Raw genomic sequence first — 20,501 nt, 5'->3', positions numbered from 1 at the left:
TTGCCACCCGGAGAGATTATGAAAAGAAAGAACATATTCCTGACGTTGATAATTCCAAGGCCCAACTATCCGGGGAAGAATATGAATGTGTACATGCAACCGCTTAAGGATGAGTTGCAAGAAGCCTAGGATAATGGGATCAAGACCTACGACGCGGCTACGAAAACAAATTTCAAAATGCATGTGTGGTACATGTACTCGACGCATGATTATCCGGCGTTTGCGCTATTCGCTGGCTGGTGTGTGCATGGAAGGTTCCCGTGCACCACATGCAAGGCAGCTATTCAGTTCCATTGGCTGCAGGCTGGTCGCAAGTATTCTTGCTTCGACATGCATAGACAATTCCTGGATCCTGACCATAAGTTCAGAAAAGACAAGAAGAATTTCATCAAAGGTAGAGTTGTCAAAAACACTGCACCAGCTGCGTTGACAGGCCAACAGACCCTTGATCAGTTAAACGCTCTCGAGTCCGATCCTTTGCGTCCAGGATACTTCAAAGGGTATAATACGGAACACGCCTGGACTCACAAGTCATGCTTATGGGATCTCCCTTACTTCAAAGACCTCCTTTGCCCACACAACATTAACGTGATGCACACTGAAAAGAATATTGCGGAGGCCATTTTTGGTACATTGTTCGGCATAGAGGGGAAGTCAAAAGATAATCCTAAGGCTAGAATCGACCTGGAGGATCTATGTGATAGACCGTTGCAAAACTTGCGACAACGGAAAGGAAAGCAAAGCATAGCGAAGCCAAAGGCATGGTTCAATCTTGAAAGGCCAGCTATGAGGGAAATGCTATTGTGGGTGAAAATGTGGTTGATGTTCCCCGATGGGTATGCTGTGAATCTAAAGAGGGGAGCGAGTCTTGAGAAATTGAAAATATTTGGGCTCAAGAGTCATGATTGGCACATATGGATTGAGCGGGTAATGCCGGTGATGTTGCGTGGCTTTATCCCTGAGGATGAATGGCTAGTACTGGCAGAGCTGAGCTATTTCTTCCGTTCTCTTTGTGCGAAAGAACTATCGCCTGGCGTGCTAGATGAAATGGAAGAGTTGGCGTCGTAGATTATCTGCAAATTAGAAAAGATCTTCCCACCGGGCTTCTTTAATCCAATGCAACATTTGATTTTGCATCTTCCGATCGAGGCAAGAATGGGGGGCCCGTTCAAAATCGATGGTGCTACTCAACTGAGAGGATGCAGAAGACGCTTCGAGCTAAGTGTAAAAATAAACGTAGAATTGAAGCATCGATGGCCGAGGCATTCATTACTAAGGAGGCGGCAAACTTCGTGATAGCACACTACGAAGCCAAAAATCATCATTTGCATAACCCGAGGCCTCGGTACAGTGATGGCGCTCGAGAAAAAGTCCGATCCAACCTCAGCCTATTCAAAGGTAAGCTCGCACCATCCGGTGCTTCGAAAGGGAAATCGTTGGATGTCGAAGAATGGCGGACCATTTCATTGTATATCTTCACCAACCTAACAGAAGTGCGGCCGTACATCGAGTAAGTTCTCGGTAATTTATTGTTCCGCAACTTCTAATTGCTTTGAACTACTCTTATTCCCGGATAGTTGATATAGTCGATACGTCGCCGAATTCTCGGATGGAGCGGTCATCGAAAAGGATTTCGTCGAAGAGTATGAGCTTCTCGCAAAGCATGGAGGCGACTATCCCGGTTTCATCTCTTGGTTCAAACAAAGGGTAATTTATTACCATTAAGGGCCCATTTGATTTATTGGTCTAATTTGCGACTAATGCATCCATTCTTTCGTATTAAACTTGTAGGCTGATGCAGAGTCTATGGACGCCGAGGTTAGACAAGTCGCTAATGGTTTTGACTATAAGGTCCGTTCATTTGACAAATATACAACATCAACGGGTATCACTTTCGTACCTTTGGCAAAGAGCTATCTATGCCCGACCTAAAGACTACAAATAGTTCTGTCTCTGCTATCGGCGAAGGAGACACCGAGTATTATGGAAGAGATGAAGCAATTTATGAACTTCTATTCTATGGTGAAAACCCACCGACCGTCGTAGTCTTCAAATGTTATTGGTTTGAGCCGAGGGAGACTAGAAGGACTCATGAACATATAGGACTAGTCGAAATCAACCAAAACACCCACTTAGATGTTCCCGATGTCTATATTACGGCTCAACAGGCGACACAAGTTTTCTATCTACGTGGGCCTGCCAAACTGATCCAAATCTCAAAGGTTGGGATGTCGTTTATGAAGTGCCACCACATTTTAGACCACCTACCCTCAATGAAGAGGATTACGAACCTCACATTAACCCAGACACATATGAAGGAGAATTCTTCCAAGAAACACGTATGTCCAAGAAACGTTTCAAGAACCGCTCTACTTCACCCCAGAACATTGAAGTAGACAGCGACAGTGAATCCGTCTTAACCCCTGAGCCCGAACAGGAAGAGCTGGAAGAAGAAGAGGTTACTCCTGCGGATGACCTGTCACTTCTTGACCGATTACATAATGGTGGCCTTCCACATGTTCTTCGTGATAGTGATGATGATGATGCATTTATTGATGATAGTGATGATCATGATGCATTTATTGACCCCGAAGCATATATAGACGAGGACGATTGTTATTAGTTCATGTCATGTATTCAACTATTATACTGTATATAAATTTTGAGTTCATGTTAGGTATTCAATTTTTGTTAGTCATGTTGGTATTTATGACGACGATACACTTAAATTATACACATTTTATTACTCCTGTTTGTATTTATGTTGTACTAATTTCATTTACTCTTTGTCATGACAGGTGTTCAAAGATGGTGGGAAAGGGTCGAAAGCACTCCGCGGCTGCTCTTTGTCGGCGGGTGATGGGATGGGTACTTCCATTCCTGCCTCGCCTCTTCGGAGAGTGTTGCTCTCTACTTTGCAAGGAGCGCCCCTCGTGAGAGGAGGTCGACCCCCCGCGAAGCCGAGAGGCACTAAAGTTACACGTTGTATTCATGTTGGTATTTATGTTGTACTCATGTTGTATGCATATTGGTATTTATATACATTTTATTACTCATGTTGGTATTTATGTTGTACTAAAGGTACACGTGGCCGCAGGAGAGGTACGGCTACACGGTCTCCGCCACCACCCCAAGCTGATTCACCTGAGCACAGGACTTCTAGGGTGGATTCGTCTGAGGTGGAGGCTACACGGTCTCTAGTTCACGAGCCTTAGGTCAACGAGCCTCAGGTCGACGAGCCTTCGACCCACGAGACTCTTGTCCCAGAGGCTTCCTTCCAGGCGACTCCGGAGCAAAGCAGGGATGAGGGTACGTATCAAGAGACCCAGTGGGATACCTGGCCTGAGGCAAGTGGCCATGCTGGTAGCGATGAGGAGCTGGGTGAGGGGGCTACCGTCTACCAGCGTGGTAGTTCGGGGCTCCCGCTCGTGCCAGCGACCCCCGAGCAGAGGTGGTCGATTAGGCCAAATGGGGACAAGTAAGTTAATTTACTCTTATGTAACCGTTTGCCTTCGCGTTTTCTCAAATATCTAATGTTTTGGCTTCAATTTGTCATACTGTAGGGGTTGGATTGTTGCCAAGGGTGTCCGCAAGCCCAACAGCGTCCTTGGTGTTCTTTGCTGTCAAAACTTCCCAGGGTTTGTTACGTTGCCTGGTCGGGAGCGAGAGGTAGGAATGACCTGGGAGCACTACTTGGGTGCCCCGGCCCCGCCGGAGGTGGAGATCGATGGTGTTTTGTGTGACACGAGGGCGGACATGGTGATCCGAAAGTTCTGGGTAATTTCTCTTTCACACAATTATAAATCAACCATAGGTATTTGTTGTACTAATCGGTGTTGTCTCGTTTGCAGACCTACTACAGGTGTGAGGAGGGAAACGAGGAGGACGCGGCAAAGGTTATCGAAACCGAATGTCGCCGCCTACTTCAAAACTTTCGGCACGAGGCTCGGGTGCAAGCTTTTCGAGACTACTATGCCACGCGGCGTATTAGGCTTGACAAGGCGAAGTGCCGTGATGCTAAGATGGAGAAGGAGCATTACATGAAGGTAATTACATATTATTAAGGCTTTGTAGTTAGTTTCCTTGATTTGGTTCTTACGCGCTCAAATTTCCCTTTATTAACTTAGGTGCCCCCGAGATGGTGTGTGGATAAGAACGATTGTTGGGAGGCCTTGGTGGATCAGTGGTGCTCCGAAACATGGGAGGCCAGCCACAACAACGCCAAGGAGAGGCGTGGCAAAATGGTTGGCGTGCCACACCATCAAGAGAGCGTCAACTTAATCCAATTTGGCGAGAACTGGGTATGTTGTTTGCTTCATGCCTCATGCAATTCATTCTTAATGCTATCTTGAGCCCTTTACCAATACAATTTTCCTCTCTCTCTCTTTTAGGCGCGTCACAATAATACGGAGGCGCCACAGATGTACGACCTGTATGCGATGGCCCATACTGCCTCGTACAAGAAGGTCAAGGCATTCTCTGAGTGTGACCTCGAGCATCCAGAAAACTTCACCAACATCTCCTCACACGACAAGCTCGTGAAGTACAGAGATCACGGGAAGGCGAGGAAAGGGGAGGACTTTAACCCGAGCGAGGGGCCTATTGATCCAGAGCTGGTGATGATAGCTGGCAACGGGAGGCCCCATGGCTCGATCGCCATTGGAGACGGCCTTATACGTTGTCCTAGCTCTCTCCGGCAGATAAAGGCACGCCAAACGAGCTCTTGTCCGGAGATAACACGTCGTGCACGGCCAGTCGAGCACGCCATCAAGGTTAGTTTAATGGGCTCAAATATCTTTCTGCATTATGTTGTGCGTTGGAACCAATATGCTAACAATGAGTTGTGTTGTAGGCTGCTGTTCAAAAAGAGAGAGAGGCAATGCAAGCGGCTATGGCGGAGAAGGATAAGGAAATTAGGGAGCAGGAGGAGAGGACGACTGCATTGGTGGAGGCGGAGTGGGCACGGAATGATGCGTCTACCAGGGCCATATACGAGCTCTTCGTGGTAAGTTTCTTCTTCATGTTATTTCAAATCTTGCATTTGAATGTCCGTTTCATTAATAAATAAAAAGTTTGACTTGTCGAAACCAAATGTTTAGTCTATGTGCGAGAAGAACGGCCAAGTCCCTCTGCCGATGCCAGTCGTTAACGTGGCGGGGACGGTGAGTTTCATTTCAGTGGAGTGATCTTAAGAGTGTCCTCATGCTAACTACACATTGCAAACGATGTTTGGTGCAGAATATGTCCCGAAACGCATCGCACGACCCTTCTACAATCGAGCCTTCTCCAGGGCAGCCTTCTCCAGGTGAAACAAGCCAGAGCCACCGTGCTTGACCCTAACTTAGGTATGTTATTTCTAGTGTTTTAATAAAAGATAGCTAGATGACATAATTAGCTTAGTTAGCTCCAAAAATACCTATTTAATAAAATATTGCTAGATGACATAGTTAGCTTAGTTAGCTTAGTTAGTTTAGTTAGCTTAGTTAGCTTAGTTAGCTTAGTTTGCTTAATTTGCTTAGTTAGCTCCTCCTTCTCCTTCTTATTCCTCCTTCTTCCTCCTTCTCCTTCTCCTTCTTCTTTTGTTCTTCTTCTCCTCTTCCTTCTCCTTCTTCTCCTCCTCCTCCTCCTCCTTTTACTTCTTCTTCTCTTTCTCTTATTCTATGTAGCTTAGACTCATCCAACAAAGCCTAAATTGGCTAATTATCCATCTAAATGACATAATTAGCTTAGTTAGCTCCTAAATGGTCTATTTAATAAAAAATGACCTATACTTAGCTAATTATCCTCGAAATAACATAATTAGCTCCAAAAAGGCATTCTTAGCCAATTTAGCCCGAAGAAGGGGACGAGAGGAGAAGAAATAGAAAAAATGAAAGGAAGGAAGAAGAAGAAGAGGAGAAGAAGAAGAAGAAGGAGAGGGAGGAGGATAAGAAGAAGGAGGAGAAGAAGGAGAAGGAGCTCCTCCTTCTCCTTCTTCTTCCTCCTTCTTCCTCCTTCTCCTTCTCCTTCTTTTCTTCTTCTTCTCCTCTTCCGTCTCCTTCTCCTCCTCCTCCTTCTTTTACTTCTTCTTCTCTTTCTCTTATTCTACGTAGCTTAATTAGACTCATCCAACAAAGCCTAAATTGGCTAATTATGCATCTAAATGACATAATTAGCTTAGTTAGCTCCTAAATGGTCTATTTAATAAAAAATGACCTATACTTAGCTAATTATCCTCGAAATGACATAATTAGCTCCAAAAAGGCATTCTTAGCCAATTTAGCCCGAAGAAGGGGACGAGAGGAGAAGAAAGAGGAAAAATGAAAGGAAGGAAGAAGAAGAAGAGGAGAAGAAGAAGAAGGAGAGGGAGGAGGATAAGAAGAAGGAGGAGAAGGAGGAGAAGAAGGAGAAGGAGCTCCTCCTTCTCCTTCTTCTTCCTCCTTCTTCCTCCTTCTCCTTCTCCTTCTTCTTTTCTTCTTCTCTTCCTCTTCCGTCTCCTTCTCCTCCTCCTCCTCCTCCTCCTCCTTCTTTTAATTCTTCTTCTCTTCCTCTTATTCTACGTAGCTTAGACTCATCCAACAAAGCCTAAATTGGCTAAGTATCCATCTAAATGACATAATTAGCTTAGTTAGCTCCTAAATGGTCTATTTAATAAAAAATGACCTATACTTAGCTAATTATCCTTGAAATGACATCATTAGCTCCAAAAAGGCATTCTTAGCCAATTTAGCCCGAAGAAGGGGACGAGAGGAGAAGAAAGAGGAAAAATGAAAGGAAGGAAGAAGAAGAAGAGGAGAAGAAGAAGAAGGAGAGGGAGGAGGATAAGAAGAAGGAGGAGAAGGAGGAGAAGACACAGAAGGAGCTCCTCCTTCTCCTTCTTCTTCCTCCTTCTTCCTCCTTCTCCTTCTCCTTCTTCTTTTCTTCTTCTTCTCCTCTTCCGTCTCCTTCTCCTCCTCCTCCTCCTCCTTCTTTTACTTCTTCTTCTCTTTCTCTTATTCTACGTAGCTTAGACTCATCCAACAAAGCCTAAATTGGCTAATTATCCATCTAAATGACATAATTAGCTTAGTTAGCTCCTAAATGGTCTATTTAATAAAAAATGACCTATACTTAGCTAATTATCCTCGAAATGACATAATTAGCTCCAAAAAGGCATTCTTAGCCAATTTAGCCCGAAGAAGGGGACGAGAGGAGAAGAAAGAGGAAAAATTAAAGGAAGGAAGAAGAAGAAGAGGAGAAGAAGAAGAAGGAGAGGGAGGAGGATAAGAAGAAGGAGGAGAAGGAGGAGAAGACTGAGAAGGAGCTCCTCCTTCTCCTTCTTCTTCCTCCTTCTTCCTCCTTCTCCTTCTCCTTCTTCTTTTCTTCTTCTTCTCCTCTTCCGTCTCCTTCTCCTCCTCCTCCTCCTACTCCTCCTCCTCCTTCTTTTACTTCTTCTTCTCTTTCTCTTATTCTACGTAGCTTAATTAGACTCATCCAACAAAGCCTAAATTGGCTAATTATCCATCTAAATGACATAATTAGCTTAGTTAGCTCCTAAATTGTCTAATTAATAAAAAATGACCTATACTTAGCTAATTATCCTCGAAATGACATAATTAGCTCCAAGAAGGCATTCTTAGCCAATTTAGCCCGAAGAAGGGGACGAGAGGAGAAGAAAGAGGAAAAATGAAAGGAATGAAGAAGAAGAAGAGGAGAAGAAGAAGAAGGAGAGGGAGGAGAATAAGAAGAAGGAGGAGAAGAAGGAGAAGGAGCTCCTCCTCCTTCTTCTTCCTCCTTCTTCCTCCTTCTCCTTCTCCTTCTTTTCTTCTTCTTCTCCTCTTCCGTATCCTTCTCCTCCTCCTCCTCCTTTTACTTCTTCTTCTCTGTCTCTTATTCTACGTAGCTTAGACTCATCCAACAAAGCCTAAATTGGCTAATTATCCATCTGAATGACGTAATTAGCTTAGTTAGCTCCTAAATGGTCTATTTAATAAAAAATGACCTATACTTAGCTAATTATCCTCGAAATGACATAATAAGGCTTACGTAGCTGCAACATGACCTATTCCCCTAACTTAGGTATTAAATGGCCTATAATTAGCCTAGCTAGATCAAAAATGGCTTAATAAGCATAGTTTGCTCCAGAATGACCTATTTTACCCAAGTTAGCTCTGAAACGACCTATAGTTAGCTAGGGTTCCACCTAAATGACATAATTAGCTTAGTTAGCTCCTAAATGGTCTATACTTAGCTAATTTCTCTCCGAAATAACCTATATATACACTACTTCATCTAGTATTATTCTTCTATCTTTCTTATTTGTCATTTTGCAGATTACCTTCACTTCACGGGAAGCTTGGAAAATATTGATGGAATGCTTGAAGATGATTTCTTGTACCATGGGTTGTATTGAAACTATTGTAGTATATGAATATATGAAACTTTGTATGCACGTGGATGAAACTGGTGTAATATATGAAACTTTGTATGCACGTGGATGCAACTTGAAAGCTGGATATAAGAGGTTATTTTCATATGGTTATGAGTACGGAAAGAAATTTATTTATGTCAAATATACATATATATCGTGATTATTGTTAAAAATGCTGGATATAACAAAAAATAAATAAATAAGGGGTTGGTTCCCCTCTTTGCCGTCTGCCCCCACATGGCAAAGGGGGGAGGCAGACGGCAAAGGGGGGAATCTGCCCCCTCTCTCTCCCCTCTTTGTCGTCTGCTCCCACATGGCAAAGGGGGGGAGGCAGACGGCAAAGGGGCAATCTTCCCCCTCTCTCTCCCCTCTTTGCCGTCTGCCCCCTCATGACAAAGGGGTGGAGGCAGACAGCAAAGGGGGGAATCTTCCCCCTCTCTCTCCCCTCTTTGCCGTCTGCCCCCACACAGCAAAGGAGGGGAGGCAGACGACAAAGGGAGGAGGCATGCCGTTAACACTTAACGGGGACGTTGCACCCTTTGTCGTCCCAGGTAATTTGACGTCTGCCCACTCATGGCAAAGAACCTCTTCATCGAATTTTTTTTACCGTCTCCTTTGTCGTCTGCTGACTGACGGCAAAGCCTTTGCCGTCCATGGTTGCACCCTTTGCCGTCCGCTTAGGCAGACGGCAAATTTATGAATTTCAGTAGTGATTGATTTGACGTGATGCTGTTTCATAACTATATTTTTCATACATGAAAGTAGCACCATTGTGTTCATTGAATTTTTCTGATCAATTTGCACATATTATTTGTCTGATTTGGAGTTATATTCAATTTTCTATGAATTTCCAAAGTTTTGCAATTATCCTGGAATTATATTAAAACCAGAATTAGTTTTATTGCATCAGCATGACATCAGCAGGTCAACTGGCCGTTGAAAGTCAAACCTGACCAGTGGGACCCACTAGTCAGTGACTTTGTCCAGTTTTTAGTTTAAGTTTAAAATTAATTAGCTAATTAACAGAGTTGGACCCACATGTCAGTGACTATTTAACGTTTAATATAATTATTAGTTTTATTTTGACAAAACTTTAATTAAACAAGGGCTGGCCCCACTTGACAAAGACTCGGTGGAGTCAACCCCACCGGCGATGGGGTCAAACCCACAGGCGGCGAGGCTCCGGCGACCACCAGAATGGCGGAGGGCTTCGGGTTTGCTATTCCGGTGACCAAACGCACGGCGGAGGGCACCAGACGATCGGCCACTCAATCGGAGCTCCATTTTTGCAAAGAGCAGGGGATGAAACCATCGGAGATGACGCCGGCAACGAGCTCAGCGGCTGTTGGAATTCGGGCTCCATCGGGATCATAACTATGGGGCCTATCATGCACGGGGCTGAGCTCGTACAGCACCTACACGATGCACCGAAGCCAACGGTGGCCTCAGAATGACCCGCCGATCACCGGAGGGCTACCAGCGACGAGGTCCCGCGGCGGATCTCGTCGGGCTCCGGTGGAATCGGGGCCAAGAGCTCGGGATCGAAGGGGAAAATGAGGGGGAAAGCACCCTGAGCTCAGAGGCAGTGCAGAAGCGATGAGAGCAGGCTCGGGGATGGTCTAAGGATGGAGAACGACGGCGGCGAGCTCCGGGAATGCGAGGTTGAAGACGATGGTGTCACAGCGTCTCAGGGGTTCTCGGCGTTGAGCGACTGGTTGGAGAGCTTCAGGGGACCAAGGCGAAGCTAATGCGCAGCTCAAGTGAGAGGGAGAGGGACTGGAGCGACGACGAGCTCGAGCTCAGCTCGGGCTCTAATGGCGGCCGAGAGAGGAGAGAGCTGGGGGAGGAATGAGGCGAGGAGGAGCTCGGGGACGGCTGTGGGAGGCTTATCCCCTCCTTGCCAGCGCGAAGCAGTGGCGAGGCAGGCACGCAGGTGCATGGCCGCGCCAGAGGGAGCAGCGACCACCTCCTGCTGCTCGCTCGCACGAGGACGACGACCGGGGAGCAGCTCGGCCTGGGCCAGGTAGGCGACAGGTAGGTATTTTCTATTTTCTTTCTTTTCTGTTTCTGTTAATTCTTTTCTAACTTTGTTTTGTTTTATTTTTGGCTTCAAACTATTCCTAAAATATTTTGAAACATACTGAAATGTTATTTGGAATATTTCCAAATATATATAAAAGTTTCAACATTTTTGAAAAACTTTGAAATAATTGAAATCAATTATATAGTTGATTCCAATAGCTTTTAACTTAAAAATAAAATGCCAAAAGCATTTTGAAAACATATTTCACGCCTGGTATTTTGTTTTCAACATTTATAAGAAATGATGAACTTTTCTAATGGCCATTTTGGAAACTTTAATTTGCCACCAAATTTGAAAAGCTTTTGAATATAGAGTTGCTAGGGTTTTACTTGTTTCTTTGCTTTGCTTTTGGTTTCATTTTTGTTTTCTTGGATGCAAAGAAGAAGACATGAGCACAAACTTGCTATACTCTATTAGGGATCACGGATGTGACAACTCACCCCCACTCAAAAGAATCTTGTCCCGAGATTTGGAAGTCGTCGGGAATAGCGCGGGATACTCAAGTCGAAGATGATCCTCTCTTTCCCATGTTGCATCCTTTTCAGAATGATTTGACTATTGAACTTTAAAAATCTTGAGGTTTCGACGTCGATGGTACGCTCAGCTTGATCAAGAATAGAAACAGGGTATTCTCGGTATGAAAGATTATCTTGGAGATCAAGCGTTTCATGGTCCACTTCACGGATAGGATCCAAAAAGCAACGCCTGAGTTGCGAGACGTGGAATACATCATGAACCTTGGAAAGATACGGAGGAAGTTGCAATTGGTAGGCAACTTCTCCTTGTTTGGCAAGAATTTGAAAAGGACCGATATAACGAGGAGCCAACTTGCCCTTGATACCGAAACGGTGGGTACCCTTCAAAGTTGTAACCCGGAGGTAATCCTTCTCATCAACTTCAAAGGTCATAGCTTTATGATGACGATCATATTGGCTCTTTTGACGAGACTGGGCTATTTTCAACTTTTCACGAATAATGCAAACTTTCTCTTCTGCATCCTGGATCATATCCGGACCAAAGGGTTACCTCTCTCTGGTTTCTAACCAATTAAGAGGTGTTCGACATCTTCGTCCATAGAGAACTTCAAAAGGGGCTTTGCCCAAGCTTGATTGATAACTATTGTTATAAGCAAATTCGGCGAATGGAAGGCACTTCTCCCAATTCATACCGAACGATATAACACAAGCTCGGAGCATATCTTCTAGGATTTGATTCACTCTTTCTACTTGACCACTTGATTGAGGATGGAAAGCAGTGCTAAAAGATAAGTGAGTTCCCATGGCATTCTGAAAACTCTCCCAGAAGCGAGAAGTAAAAATAGTTCCACGGCCTGAGTTAATCTCCAGAGGAACACCATGAAGAGACACTATTCCAGAGATATATAAATCTGCTAGCTGGCTAGCTGTTATACTCTCACGAACTGTAAGAAAATGAGCTACTTTGGAAAGACGGTCAATGACCACAAAGATAGCATTATTTCCTTTCTTGGTATTGGGAAATCCAGTGATGAAATCCATACTGACTTTATCCCATTTCCATTCAGGAATAGCTAAAGGTTGAAGGGTGCCAGCAGGCCTTTGATGTTATGCCTTAACTCGATGACAAACGTCGCGGTTAGCAACGAACCCAGCAATTTCTCTCTTCATCCTAGTCCACCAAAACCTCTGGCGTAGGTCCTGATACATCTTAGTACTACCAGGATGAATGGTGAGAGGAGAATCATGAGCCTCTTTAAGGATCAACTGCCTTAGATGTGGATTCTTAGGAACCACTCGACGATTCTGGAAGAACACAACATCTTGATCATTCATGGAAAATTCCTTAGCGTTTCTGCTAATGGTATTCTCCTTGATCCGTGATATACCCTTATCATGCTTCTGGCCAGCTATGATTTGATCCTTAAGAGTAGGCTTCGCCACCAGGTTAGAAAGGAATCCTTGAGGAACAATGTGAAGATTTAACTTCCGAAATTCCTCATAGAGATGTGGTTGACCTCGTTGTAGCATCAGGTTGTTACAATAAGACTTACGACTTAGTGCATCAGCCATAACATTGGCCTTCCCCGGGGTGTAAGTTATCCCTAAGTCGTAATCTATGATCAACTCAACCCACCGCCTTTGCCTGAGATTCAAATCCGGCTGGGTGAAGATATATTTCAGACTTTGGTGATCAATGAATATTTCACAGCGATTACCAAGAAGGTAATGTTGCCAGGTTTTAAGTGCATGGACTACAACTGCAAGCTCAAGATCATGTGTGGGATAGTTATCCTCATGTGGACACAGCTATCGAGATGCGTATCCAATCACATGACGATCCTGTATGAGAATGCAACCTAATCCTTGTCACAAGGCGTCGCAATACATAACAAAGTCCTTAGAAAAATCTGGTGGTAGCAACACAGGTGTGGAAGTCAGGTGTCTTTTCAATTACTGAAAACTATGCTCACACTGTGGTGTCCACTCGAACTTTTTATCTTTCTTGAGGAGTTCAGTTAGATGCTTTGCAACCTTGGAGAAATTATTGACAAAGCGGCGACAATAGCTTGCTAGGCCAAGGAAACTCCTAACTTGCTTAACCGATTCAGGTTGAGTCCAACCAAGGACGGCTTGAACTCTCTCGGGATTGACAGCAATACCCTTACCAGAGATTACGTGGCCTAGATAGGTCACTTCTGGTAACCAAAATTCACATTTTGAAAACTTGGCATAAAGGCGATGCTCTCGAAGTTTCATCAATACCAGCCTTAGATGCTCGGCATGTTCTTGTTCGTTCTTCGAGTAGATGAGAATATTGTCGAGGTATACCACGACGAATTTATCCAAATACTCCATGAAGATTGAATTCATCAAACGAGAGAAGGTGGCTGGGGCATTGGTTAAACCGAAGGACATGACGGTGTACTCGTATTGGCCATATCGGGTGACAAAAGTCATTTTTGGAATATCCCCATTCTTGATCTTGATTTGATGGTAACCCAACCTAAAATCCATTTTGGAGAAGACTGAAGATCCAGCGAGCTGATCATACAGGTCGGTGATCCTGGGGAGCGGATACTTGTTCTTTATGGTGACCAGGTTAACTGGTCGATAATCTACAACCATCCGATCCGGTCCGTCTTTCTTCTTGACGAACAAGACGGGACAAGCCCAAGGGGAAGAGCTAGGATGAATGAAACCTTTATTCAAGGCCTCATCTAATTGCTTCTTAAGCTCGGCTAGCTCCAGGGGTGCCATCTTATAAGGTCTTCTGGCTATTGGAACGGTTCCCGACACAAGGTCGATCATAAACTCTACATCCGTGTCAGGTGGGATTCCTAGCAGTTCTTCTGGAAAAACATCCGGAAAGTCACGGACTACCGGAATGTCTTCAAGTTCTGGAAGAGGATTGGCATTGAGGGAATAGAGTTGGCATTTGGCAACTCGAGTAGAGACATTGACTATCTCACCCGAGGGATGGGTAAGCTGAAAATTTCTAGAATGAGTATCAATCTTGGCATAATGGGCCGACATCCAGTCCATACCCAACATGATATTGATATCCGAAGATTTCAAGGCTATCAAAGATGCTAGAAAAACTAGGTCGTCTACTAGAATTTCATTGTCATAGGTTATCCTGGAGGTTTGCCACTTACTACCAGGGGTTTGGACAACCAATGGGATTGGCATATCACAGAAAGACATGTTATGCAACTGTGCATAACTTTCTGAAATGAAGGAATGAGATGACCCAGTGTCAAAAAGAACAGACGCTGGGTGATGATTGACAAGGAGCGTACCCAATATGACGTTGGGATCCTCTGCAGCTTCTTCTGCTGAAACATAGTTCACATGGCCACGTGCAGGAGTTGGCTTCACATAGTAAGCTTTGCCCGACTTGCCTTGCCCAACGGACTTTCCAGGTTGCTTGGCACCCATATTCTGAGGACACTCTCATGAGTAGTGTCCTGGTTCTCCGTGCTTGTAACAGATCACCAGATTAGCACGTGGTGCAGCATTGCTGGCTGGACCACCATAGGTTTTTGCTGGAGGGTTGGTCTGATTCGCCTGAGGCGCCACATAGGATGGCCTCAGGGTGTATCTTGGCGGCAGAGAACTATTTGGAACCACAGCCTGCGTTTTGGGAACGCGGAGCCAGATGATGAGCCAGAGTCACGGGAGTGCTTCTTCGTGGCTTGATAGTCGGTATGACCAGTCTCGGCACTGATCGCCTTGTTGACAAGAGCTTGAAAGCTGGTACACTCGTGGAGGCGCAGATCACAACGAAGTTCAGGGTTCAGACCCTTGCGGAATCTTGCTTGCTTCTTGGCATCAGTTGACACCTCTTCAGTTGCATAGCGGGCGAGGTTACCGAACTCGCGGATATAAGCATCCACGGTCAATTTTCCCTGGGTGAATGCACATAACTCCTCTCTCTTTCTGTCCATTAGACCCTCTGGAATATGGTGCAGACGGAAGGCTGCACTAAAGTCCGCCCATGTGGCTGCTGGTCCAGTAGGACGCATAGCTTCAAAGTTCTCCCACCACAGATTGGCGGGTCCTTCCAGAAAGTACGCCACAAAGGTCACCTTGTCGACCTAAGAAACATTTGCAAAGCGAATCTTGCGTGATATATTGCACAACCAGTCATCAGCGTCGAGGGGATCGACGGAGTGATGGAACTTCGGAGGATTCAACTTCACGAAGTCATTGAGGGACACTGCATCATTCCTCAGCTGATAAGCCGTATTTTGCTCAATACGCTCTAGCAGACGGTTGGTCTCCCTTTTATTTCTTTCCACCTCAAGCATAACTTCCGCCAGAGAAGGCGGGTGAGGCAGTTCCTCCTGCGGTGCTTGACTACCCTCTCCCTGGTCATGGGCACGGGCACAGTTCAACCTGGTGAACACCATCCTGAAAAACAAACTCACAGCTTACACCAATATTAACATCAATACCATCTATGTATTAAGAATGCACTGAACACATGGAATGCGGAAATGAACATCCGAACAACATGGTAACAAGCAGCTGCTATATATACACCATGGTTCCTACACACCATAACATAGTTCAGTACAACCTTAACCGAAGAGCAAACTACTGAAAAGATAATACTACTCATCAGAGGCTTTCCAGGCTTCCTATACATTATTTATCTATGCCTCCGGAATTCATCTCACGACATAAGCATACTCCACAAGACACATAGGACTGTGGAAGTACAACTACTACCATACTACTCTTCCACTCATGGGTTTAGGCATCCGCATAGAACATCTCATAAAGGTTGCCCCCATGACCTGGGAAAGCAACCTGCGGATCAGAAAATATTCGAGCCTGAGACCCCTGGGAACCATAAGGACACGGATGTGGCCTTGGTCCCCTGACTGGTGGTAGTAGAGGTCCCCGAAGAGGGGTGACTCCTCCGATAGCAGGCCAGTCAACATGAGCCGGAAGATGGGTCCTAACAGGGTGCCAGTTGTGTCAAAGCCGTCCAAAGACGGGCACGTGTAGCATAGAGCTCCATACGAAGGGCACGAGCATCCCTGTCTCTATTCTCTAGCATTTCAGCGGTGGACTGCAACAGCAGATCCTCCATAGAGGAATCAAAGTAGACCCCATTGAGGTATCCTTCTTCTCATGGCTGAGAGGCAGGAACATAGCAGAACTCTGAATTTTGCAGCAGTGCATGTCTGGCCCTCATAATGGTCAACATTGAATAGGCAGCATCTTGTACTACCATGTCAAAAGTAACACTACTAGGAAAAGGGCTATAGATGATATAGATACTTATGGCGTACCACACAAGCAGTGCGCCACTACTATATAGTAGTGGCGCACCATGTGAGGTGTGCCATTAGTGTGATGGACACTAATGGCGCAGCACACACTCGGTGCGCCACTACTATATATTTTTTATTTTTAGTTTTTTTGCAAAAATACTAATGGCGCACCAGCAGCTGGTGCGCCATTAGTAACCAGGGTTACTAATGGCGCATCTGTTAGTACTGCGCCACTACTATAATTTATTTTTTTTGGTTTTTTTTTGCAAACTACTAATGGCGCACCACAGCTAGTGCGCCATTGGTAACCAGTGTTACTAATGGCGCATCTGTTGATGGTGCACCACTACTTTTTTTTGCAGAACTACTAATGGCGCACGAGAGGAGGTGCGCCATTAGTAACCAGGGTTACTAATGGCGCATATGTAGGTGGTGCGCCATTAGTAACCAGGGTTACTAATGGCGCATATGTAGGTGGTGCGCCATTAGTAGTTTCTGTTTCCCTCCGAATCGAAATTTTAGTTTCCCTCCTCTCCACCGAAAACGCTCCCGCCACTACGCAGCGCGCTCCACCCGAAAACTTGAAACGAGAACCGCCCTCATCCGGTCCATAGACCCCATCCCCGACCGCAAACCGCTTCCTCCTACCGCACACCACCCATCGCCGTCGCCACCTCGAGGCCGTCCGCAAGGGCAACACCGCCATCGGCGTCCGCGGCACCAACACCGTCGTCCTCGACATCGAGAAGAAGTCCACCCCCAAGCTCCAGGACTCCAGGTACCATCGAATCCCCTTCCCCCTCTCGCTCCCCCTCCTCCCCACCTCGCCTTCCGGCCCGCAGATCTCATCTCGCCCTCCTCCTCTCGCAGGTCCGTGCGGAAGATCGCGAGCCTGGACACGCACGTCGCGCTGGCGTGCGCGGGGTTCAAGGCGGACAAGCCCGCCCTGTACCAGACCGACCCTCCGGCACCTTCTCCGCCTGGAAGGTCAACGCCACGGGGAGGAAGTCCCAGCGCCGCTCCGCCTCGTCCCCCTCACTCCCCCGTGTGTGCCCCCATCTCAGATGCGCTTGCTCCCCGCCAACGCTGCCTCCTCCCCCACGTGGCCACCGCCCCCTCTCCCCTTGCCCCCATGACGACCGCATCCTCCTGCATCCCCTCTTAACCTGAATCCCCTCTTGGCCTAATCCCCTATAATTTGACATGTGTGCTGGGTTTCTTACTGCCTTTTAGTTCTGCAGGTTGCTGGATAGTTGAGGTTGCTCTGAATTTATGAAATGGTTCTCTCAATTTTGCTTTTTCCATGAGATGCTCGATTGAGTGTAGCGTGTGAGGAGTAGGTTAGAATATTGACTGTTTAATGGAAAGCGCTAGCCATCGTACTACTGATCCCTGTGATCATCCCCATCCGACTAGTGTGCTCCCTTTGGATAGGTGGATGTTCCCAGTTGATTAACTAATGTTAGATGCATAGTTTTTGCATGTGTTACAGAAGCTTTATTCATGTGTATGAAATGGTATAATGTAGTAATGTGAGAAGCATGATAGTATGCAAATGTTCAGTTATTTACGAAGCATATTGGATTTGTGTAACTACCAGTTTAGTTGCCTCATATATAATTTGATAAAGCATAGTGACTTACCGTTTCATGCTTCAGCACCAATCAATTGAACATGCTTATTTTTTTCAGGTTGACCTACTGGTGGTGCTGTACTGCTGGTTGCAGTGGTGTTCCTCTCCCAGGTTGTAGTGGTGTTCCTCTCCCAGGTTGCAGTGGTGCTCTTCTTGATCCAAACTTTGTGCAAAAAATTACTGATGTCTTGTTGTATGTGATGCATGTTTTTTCTGTACAACATCTTACAAGTAGAGGTGCTCATTCTCTGACATTATGCTTTGACTTAAACAGAATGAAGTATTACAATGGGTGTCTGTTCCACAAGGTCGAGAAGGATTTCCTGGCACAATCTGGGGACCCTACTGGAACTGGCAGTGGTGGTGATTCCGTGTACAAGTGAGCATTGTTTTACTAAACTCTCATATATGTGTTCGCCCCAACTTATATTTTTGTGTGCGTACGTGTGTATGTTACTACTTACTAAGCTCTGAAACTTATACTTTGGTCTTTTGTTTTCGATATTTACTTGAACTTAGGCTGGCTATTGATGTCAAAGATATGCCTGAAAGCTGAATCTTCTTTCTCGAGGTTCCTTTATGGTGATCAAGCTCGATTTTTTAATGATGAAATCCATCCAGAATTAAGGCATTCAAAAACTGGTACTATTGCTATGGCAAGTGCTGGTGAGAATTGCAATGCCTCACAGGTACAATATTACAACGCTACTGATGTTTGATTTTTTCGGACCTATGTCTGCCTGCTTCTAACTTATTGATATCTATTTTTTATTTCTTTAGTTCTACATCACCTTGAGGGATGATGTCGACTACCTTGACGACAAGCACACGGTTAGTAGTACTTATTCGCTGTTTTCTTTTTTCTGTCTGGGTGAGAGGTTGATGATTGCTTCAGTGAGTTCATCGCTTTGTTCTATTGATTGCAGGTCTTTGGGACGGTTGCAGAAGGTCTTGACACACTGACAAAGATAAATGAAGCTTATGTTGATGATAAAGGAAGACCTTTTAAGGACATAAGGTAGAATATTGTTTCACACCTGTGGTAAATTGCATAGTTAGGACATATCTACCAAAGAACGGGGTTGTTTGATTTGGTGCCCTTGAGAACCAAAAGTTTGCCAGCCTTCTCGAACTGTAGCTGCTTATTTTTTTTATCTGCTATATGGTTTAATGCCAAAATTTTAGGTTATGTTCTATCTACCCGTCAGTTCATTTTTGGGGCCAAGTGTGGCCCAAATCTGAGCTGCCGGTTTGGTCTGCAGAATTTTGCTGGGTTTCCATGGGCTAAATTTGGGCACACACCAAACATACCTTTTTTCCAGCATTAACTTGCTTTCATTCTTTATGCTTGCTGATTGTTCGCCAATTTTATTATTGACAGGATTAAACATACATATATCTTGGATGATCCTTTTGACGATCCTCCTCAGCTTGCTGAACTTATTCGTGAGAATTCTCCATTAGGAAAGCCACGTGATGAGGTAAGTCGAGTTATGTCATTTGTGTTCATTTCAGCAAGATCTCGAGTATGAATGCACCTGTCTCATTGACATCCTTCACCATATAAAAGTGGTTATGTTCTCAATGCCATATTTTGCCTTCTCGGTGTGCAAATTCACAGGTTGCAGAAGAGCGCGTAGAGGATAGCTGGGTCCCTCTAGATGAAACAGTGGATCCTGGTCAGCTTGAAGAGTTGATCCGCTCTAAAGAAGCACATGCTAATGCAGTGATCCTTGAGAGCGTAAGTCTTGGTGCCATATCAAAACCAACACCTTACTCGTTAGTACTCCTAGTTACCATGTCGTGGTTATTTAATTCAATCATCACCAAGCTCTGTTAGGAAGAAACTCTAAATGGTTGTTCTAATTCCACACCGGAGCCTCTTACAGTCATTGCCTATTTGTGCTCTCGCCTCTTCAACCATCAGTAGAGCATCATTCTGAAGTTAGCTAAGTAGCAAGCTAATGTGGTTGTCACCTTGCAGGTACAACAGCTAAGAAAGATGGGAGAGAAAATGGGAGTGGAAAACACTTAAATTTGGAGCTGCATGAATTAATCTGTGAGTATTTTTATATGCTTTGTTGATACACTTACCAGTAACTTTTTTAAGCAGGATTGAATATTCAAATCATTTGCTGATGAGCACGCTTCCGCATGTCTTCCTAGATTTCTTGCTTGATTCATCATCATATAATTGAAGGGCTTCAGTGATGATATTACCTTTCTTTCTATGAATAACCCTCGTGCTGTATCTTGATAGGTTTGTAGCACGATTGATCTAGCGTCGTTGATTGTCAAAGCATTGCTAGATTACACACATATCCCATCACTGTTTGATACTTTCTTCACAGATGTATCGCTTCATGGTCTCAGTGCTGACGGGAAGAAAGTAGTCCAGGCTAAATGATTAAACACCTCAATGGCGGTAGCCTAGGCATCTTTCCGCAATTTTTTCATCCCATTTTTGCCCAGTTGGTTGTAATTTATGCATTTCACATGTAAAGACAAATAAAACTGAAGCAACTGCACATAATATTTATATCGGCAGTGCATAGTTCAATATCAGTCTATATAATAGCTCAATGCAAAGCTCAATGCATAGTTTTACAAGCACTGGAACATAGTTCTATAT

The 20,501-nt window shown here is 44.9% G+C and overlaps 1 protein-coding gene across 1 annotated transcript; it reads left to right on the top strand.

The window, feature by feature from the left end:
- Positions 1-16,556: 16,556 nt before the first annotated feature.
- On the top strand, positions 16,557-20,276 carry LOC123428626 (peptidyl-prolyl cis-trans isomerase CYP59-like). The gene is made up of 11 exons (XM_045112837.1): positions 16,557-16,574; positions 16,851-17,014; positions 17,107-17,223; positions 17,928-18,062; positions 18,144-18,248; positions 18,441-18,558; positions 18,650-18,700; positions 18,796-18,887; positions 19,251-19,350; positions 19,491-19,610; positions 20,130-20,276. Exons 1-11 carry the CDS (start codon positions 16,557-16,559, stop codon positions 20,274-20,276), a joined length of 1,167 nt encoding a protein of 388 aa, XP_044968772.1.
- The last annotated feature ends 225 nt before the right edge of the window (positions 20,277-20,501 follow it).

This window comes from Hordeum vulgare, chromosome 2H (genome assembly GCF_904849725.1).
Source record: "Hordeum vulgare subsp. vulgare chromosome 2H, MorexV3_pseudomolecules_assembly, whole genome shotgun sequence".
Lineage (NCBI taxonomy): Eukaryota > Viridiplantae > Streptophyta > Magnoliopsida > Poales > Poaceae > Hordeum > Hordeum vulgare.
This window is presented reverse-complemented; position numbering and strand designations above follow the sequence as displayed.